This window comes from Gossypium hirsutum, chromosome A04 (assembly GCF_007990345.1).
Source record: "Gossypium hirsutum isolate 1008001.06 chromosome A04, Gossypium_hirsutum_v2.1, whole genome shotgun sequence".
Classification (NCBI taxonomy): Eukaryota; Viridiplantae; Streptophyta; class Magnoliopsida; order Malvales; family Malvaceae; genus Gossypium; species Gossypium hirsutum.
In genome coordinates this window covers 6,786,629-6,793,369 of record NC_053427.1, presented here as the reverse complement: position 1 = coordinate 6,793,369, position 6,741 = coordinate 6,786,629, and the positions used below count along the sequence as shown (strand labels likewise).

General features: G+C 31.1%; 1 protein-coding gene across 2 annotated transcripts; it reads right to left on the bottom strand.

Annotated features, from left to right (window-relative positions):
• Window positions 1–670: 670 nt before the first annotated feature.
• Window positions 671–4,470, bottom strand: LOC107948656 (proton pump-interactor 1). Of its 2 annotated transcripts, none has more exons than XM_016883279.2 (8): window positions 4,211–4,470; window positions 3,287–3,675; window positions 2,770–2,958; window positions 2,477–2,656; window positions 2,170–2,364; window positions 1,872–1,970; window positions 1,276–1,782; window positions 671–1,189 (listed from the first exon to the last, which is right to left on the bottom strand). In XM_016883279.2, the coding sequence occupies exons 2-8, from the start codon at window positions 3,653–3,655 to the stop codon at window positions 866–868; spliced, it is 1,863 nt and encodes a 620-aa protein (XP_016738768.1). In that variant the 5' UTR covers window positions 3,656–3,675; window positions 4,211–4,470; the 3' UTR covers window positions 671–865. The 2 variants fall into 2 exon arrangements, with proteins under 2 accessions (XP_016738768.1, XP_016738767.1); XM_016883278.2 differs by having other exon boundaries at window positions 3,287–3,685; window positions 4,211–4,441.
• Between the last annotated feature and the right edge of the window lie 2,271 nt (window positions 4,471–6,741).

The window sequence follows — 6,741 nt, the reverse complement described above, 5'->3', positions numbered from 1 at the left end:
GCTTTTACACAAGATGTTAATGACATAATTCTCGAAGTGATAGAAGTCAAAATTCCAAAAGTACAAAAACCCAACCAAATTAATAAACTTATTGATAACAATCAAATCAAACTAAATATTTAAATATTTACTTAAAATATGAGACCTGAAATATAGGCTTAAAAAAACCGTTTTAAAATGGATTGAGTTTTGGACATAATTTTGCAAGCATGAACCGGGCAACATAACCCAAATAAGCTAACATCCATATCCTAAAACCTAACCCAAATCCGTCTTATAAATCCTAAAAATTAAAAGCCTAGAAGCATCAGCCTAACCTAAAACAGCCCCTCCTTTTCGTCTCTGACATCACCCTTCATTTTCACATTCAACCTATCAAAATCCCATCATATATCCATTTCAGCCTTTGCCTTCATTTCCACTTTCAATCATTTTCATGTCCACCTTCAACCATCAGCCTTCACCACCATTGCTTAAGCTATTTTGCAGTTTAGACCATAAATTACTGAGTTGAAAATTGTAGTGTCGTTCTGCAGCCTTCTTTGGTCCAGGCAGGGTAGGCTGGGTAGGCTGGGCTCAAAAATTTGGGCCGACCTTGAATAAAACATTTAAACCCATATTTCATATTAGGCCAAGCTTGAGCAAAAATAACAGTTAGCAATACCTTGTCTAAGCCTGGGCCAAATCCGGCCTATGAGATAAAGCATTCAGATTGAACTACCGGTAACATTATGAGTTTCTGGTCCATCCTCCATGGGGATGCAAAGAACAAAATTAACTAACTTTTGCCACTATAGAATGTTTGTTCAACTAAATAAAATAAAGATTGTCCTATAACTCTAGTTCCATTCAAGTTAAAACTTCTTCAGGCAAGATAATAGTAACATAATGCTAAAAGAACCAGCACAACCACCACAGCAGGAGCTGCCCATATCCAATAGTTCATCGACTTTCTACGTTTCAGGATGGCTCTTGGGAGTGACTCGGTTCTTTTGGTTCGAATCCTGTACCTACTATTATTCTCCTTTGGTACTTTACCCTTCACTGAAACGGTAGCAGGAACAGGTGCATCAGTATTAACATCGACCCTCTCGGGTTCTGAATCTTGTGCCACAGCTTCAATCAGTTCCTCGGAATTCACAGAATTTGTCGATCCTGCCGCCTTCTTCTTAGCTTTCTTTTCACGCTCCTGAAAAAAAGATCAAAAGAGTTTCAGTTTCAACCCACAAACTAATAACTGATAAAGCGAAACCAGATAAGGAAGCAAATGATTTCCTTGAGCTTCTTTTCAGCTTCCATTTGAGCTCTTCTAGCTGCTTTGGCTGCTGCTTTTTCGGCCAACTTCTTTTTCCTTTCCATGGCTTGCTTTGCTTTCGCTATTTCCTCTTCTCTCTTCAATTCTTTCAGTTTTGCTGCATCGACTTCCTTGTTCTTTTGCAATTTTCTGGATACCAAAATTTCCTCTGCTACAACACTAGTATCTGACAAAGGATTCGACTCCACTGCTATAGTCTTGGCATCTTTTGGGGCCTTTTTGGCTAGTTTAGCATCTGGTTCGGGACCTGATTTGGCCTCTTCCTTTGGTTGTCTTACACTAGGTCTCAGTATTGTTTCGGTTTCAGAATCCACTGATTTCTCAGGTGCAACCAGTGGCTTCTCATCAGGATTCCTTATCCGACCATCCCGACTCAATAGCCGACTGTCCAGGGATGGCAGAATTCTTTTCTCATATTCATCCCTGAAGGCTTTATTGCCATTCCAGAGAGCCATAAACTTCTCAACCTAAAAGCAATATAAAAGATAAGAGAGCGGCCAAATATAAAGCAAATGAGATACATTGGAATTAACATTAACAAGCAGTATCAACAAACCTCCGCAGTTGATAACTCCTCAAGAGCCTTTATATCTTTCTGTGCAGCAAGCAGTTTGGCATTGTGTACAATGGTACGGCTCTGGTAAAAGTGAGAATTCTGAAATTTTGAGAAAGAAAGTAATTAAAACGATTCATTAGTAACATCATGCACAGGAATATTGGAAGTAGACATAATATGTATCATTTAATATCTTAAGTGACACTAGTTATTGATGCATAAATGAAAATGTTCCGACATGGTCAAGTATACATACAAAGCAGATATCTTAAGAGTTGAAGCAAAGAAAAGGTGATACCCCCTGATCACTTTGTTTCCTCAGCTCCTGAATGTTTTCAAAAGCTTTGTCCCTCTTCAGGGTCACAGCTTTCAGCTCATTTTGTAAAGACTCGATTTTAGTCTCAGTTTCATCCAATTTATCTTTAATTTTCTTTTTTTTGGACCAGACTGCATGCTGCTCCTTCCTTACTCCATTCAAATCAACACCCATAAGCTACAATAAACAAATATAGCATTTTCTTTAGTGTAACACAATGGTGCTCTATATTCAGAGATAAAAAGAGGCTCACTCCGATGGATAAAGGCAGAAAATAGAATTTTCTTACTTTAACTTGATCTTGAATGTCTTCTTTCTGGCCTAATGAATCTTGAATCTTTGATCTCATTGCAGCATTAGCAATAACTTTCTCGCGGGTTCCCTCCAGATGTTTGATTTCTTTAAGGATTCGCTTCTCCTCACTCAACGAGATGCTTTCATGCTGAATGCGATATTGCAAGCTATGGATCTGCAATTCATAAAATCCATTGAAGTGACTAAAGGAGAAAAAGTAAAGCATTAGCTGCGGCAGAAAACAATGAATAAATCCAAATGCAGTCAAAGTTTATAGAAGTATCATACAATAAAGTCGAGCTCTTCCTCAGATGCACATAAACTAAGTCGATTATCAACATCTTTATTATTGCGAAGCTTGCCTAAAGCCTGCTGCAGTGGTTCTATTTCCCTTTTTTTCTCATCTAAAATTGTCTTAAACTGCTCAAAATCAACATTCAGTGCTCTCACTTGCGAAAGCATCTCTGATCGTTCTGCCTGCATTAGCATAAAGATAATCACAATTTAGCCAACTGGCAGCGCCATTATTTTTTACTTCTTTCACAATTTTCCTCAAATTCTGTAGGCAAACACAACAATAATGAATCATTATACCAATAGCATATCTGTAAGTGTCATTACATTTCAAGGACATAAATTTCAAACATTCAAATAAATGCTTCCGGGTTTAATTCCCCTACATTCATCGTATTACAATAAGCACACCGTAATGACATAATGATAGGCCTAATAATTATCTTTAAAGTATGACAATTAATGGCTACCATGCTATACATCTAACTGAAATTAATAACTTTTCACTCACTCTTTTTGCTTTTAATTCATCGGTAAGCTTAAACCTGGCTTTATTCCACTTTTGTATCTCTTTATCAGCCTGATCAAGTTTGGCTTTTATAGCCGGATCTTCGTAGAAGCGATACCGAATAAAATGAAAAGAGTGGATCTGCTTAGGTGCAGGCCACTCGTCGACCACATCCTTCGGAAAGTGGGGATCGAACGCACCATTCTCTTCTTCCTTATCTGGTTCCTCACTATGTGAATCAACTTCAATGGGGTTATTATAAACTGGATCCTTATCCAGTTTCCCATTTTCATGAAGAAATGATTTGTCTACTTCAGTCACTTTGTCAATAGACAATTGAGCCAGGTCTGAATCAACAACCTCAACACCCATTAAACACAAAATTGAGCTACCTGAAAACATCTAAAAGCAAAGATTATGATACCATGTCATATAACAACAAATATAAATATAAAATATTATTTCATTCATAAAATAAAAATTTTAAAACCAGACACCTGATAGACATGTATAAAACAATATATATTAAAAATAAATAATTTTTAAAGAACAGTGTAGCCAATACAATTTGAAATGGTGCAATCTAAAGCCATTCCTTTAGCTAGTATTCTCATTAATCAGATCAAAAGAGTGAACAAACAGTAGAATTGCAAAAATATATGTATATATTCTAAATAAATGATCAACTATAACGGAAAAAACCAATAATCAGATAAAATCCAGATCAAAAACTAAATTATAAGTACATTAGCTCATGCTACAACAAAAGATCAAGCCTTCATCCAACAAGATAATTAACATGCAAAATCATATGAAACTAATAGAAAAGAAAAAAAAACCCAGAAATTTACAAACATGAGATAAAATGAAAAACAAAAAACCTAGAAACAAAAACATGAGAAATGAAAGAAAAACTATATGATTAACCTTTTAGAGAGATTATTAAGAGGTGAGAGACCCTTTTTGTGGAGTAAAAGGGTGTAAAGAAAATACAGAAGAGAGTTTGGAAATGAAGGAGAAATGGGGTCAAATCTCAGTTTTGTTTCTCTCCAATTTCAGTTCTTCTTCATCACTAGAAAGAGAAACGTACGAAAAGGAAGGAATTTCTGAAAGGGAAAGATTTTAGCTTTACATTAATGCTTGTCTTCTAGAGAGAGAAATTAAACAGATTGAACTTTTTTAAGGTAATTCAAAAATAATAAATTGATTATGATTTTAAATACAGTATTTTAGAACATAAAAATATTTTTTTAAATATAAAAAAATATTTTAACAATGGAACTGGTTGGTCTTAAAAAATAAGGGCATAAATTATTTTATAATTTTTAAAATTTTTAATAGTATTATTCAATTGAACCGATCAAACTAGAATTATTATTTATTTGTTTATTTTTTTAAAATATTAAAAAAATTTACAACCGTTACAATATACTCTATGTTTCATTTTAATTAAAATTTTAATATAATTTTATCATTTCAGTGTGTTTTAATTTATTTCAATAATTAATATAAAATTTTGACATTCTAAATCAATTTTTTAATTTTTTATATTAATTATTTTAATTCTTCCATAATTACATTTAAATTTATTGGTTATTAAATTAAATTTTTGAATTTAATTAGTAATTTGAAAACTTATATTTTACCTATAAATATATTTATATGAATGTAATTGAGATAAATTTATATGTATATATATCTCTCTTTTTTTTACTAAAATAGTATATAATTGATAAGAAATTAAAAATTATACTATATATTTATATGAAAAAAATTCAAAAAAAATGATAACTTTGAAATAGTACATCAAAACATATCAATATGTATCAATATTAAGATAAAAATGATATGTTGACCGATATAATACTAACTATTTTATTCATTGCATTCTCAAAAAATAAATTAAGATTATAAAATTGACATGAAAAATAGTTTAAACATGTAAAGATAAAATAATTAAATCATAGTTGATTGAATGTTAACTAGATTAACATGAACATTGTTCGAGTTCGCTGAAGCACATTACCATCCTATTTATTGTGTTGAGGAGAAGTTATGGGTAATTTTAAATATTATATCAAAAAGAGTAAATATGATCAAAACGTAATATTAAATGGTTTAAAATTAATAGTAATAATAATTAGGGCATAAATAAAAAAATAAAAATAAGAAAGAAAAAGACAAAAAGGAAAAACAGAAAAGTAAAAGAAGGAAATAAATCCAAATTAATAAGCTTGATTTTAGTAGAATTTCCCTTTTAACACGTGTTCTTTACATGAATTTCAAATCTCTCACGAGAATGTCGAGTCGATGATTACGAGAGACAAATCTGTTGAAAAGCAAAAGTACAATAATGCCCCCTATATTGTTTCGAATTCAATATCACACCCTTGTATTATGGTAATTTTATTTTTTTTGGAATAAAATCTTTGTAAATTTCTAATTTCTAAATTTGGGGTAGTTTTAGGATCATATCTATTTATATTTTCCTAACAAAAGAAGTACCAAATTTATTTTCCAAATTTGGGTTCGGGTTTTGCTTAATAGAGTGAAAAGAAAATTAGAAAAGGTCGGAATATTAAAGAGATGAAAAATAATATTTTATCTTTTTATGGGTGTGCTTTGTAGGAAGATGGAAAAAGAGAAAAGAAAGAAAGTAAATTTCTTTCTCGCCATAACTTGGTAGAGTTAAAAAATAAAAAGAAATAAAATAAAATAGTTAAAAAATGCATAATTTTGAACTAAAATACACAATCTTTCTCATTTTCTTTCCTCTCGTTAGTCTAATTTGAAACGATTGATTTTTACTCATTAAAATAGAAAATAATCGTTCCTTCTATTTTCTTTCCTCTTACTTTTTTTTCCTTACCAAGTACACTCAAAATTTATTTTTTTCTCCACTTTTCCACTCTCTACTCTCTCCTCCCGTCCTTCCATTTTTCCACCCAACCAAACACGCCATTATTGCTCAAATTCTACTAAATACTAATAGGTTTAATGTAGATTTGAAATTAAGTCTTTTACACTTTTATTAAAAGAAAACAAATTATCTAAAAGTAAATTGCAAAGAAAATTTTAAGGTAAACTAAATAGATAGTCACTCAACTATAACAATGTTTCTATTTTGACCTTCGAACTATAAAATATTTTATTTAGTCACTAATGTTTTTAAATTTTGATTTTTTGGTCACTTTACTGTTAAATCATTAAACGAAGGCTAATGTGTCCTTTTTATTGGCATAATTAAAGTTTAGCCCTCTAATATTTAGACATTTCATCAATTTAGTTCTAATTCTAAAAATATTTAATAAATTTAATGCTCAATATTTATATATTTTGTCAGTTTAGTGCTAAACTTTGTTTAATCCTTAATTTCTTTAGATGAAGTGACAAAAAAAGAGAGAGAAATGAAGAATAAATAGTAAAAAAAGCTTAATTTAATTAAATAATCAATCAAG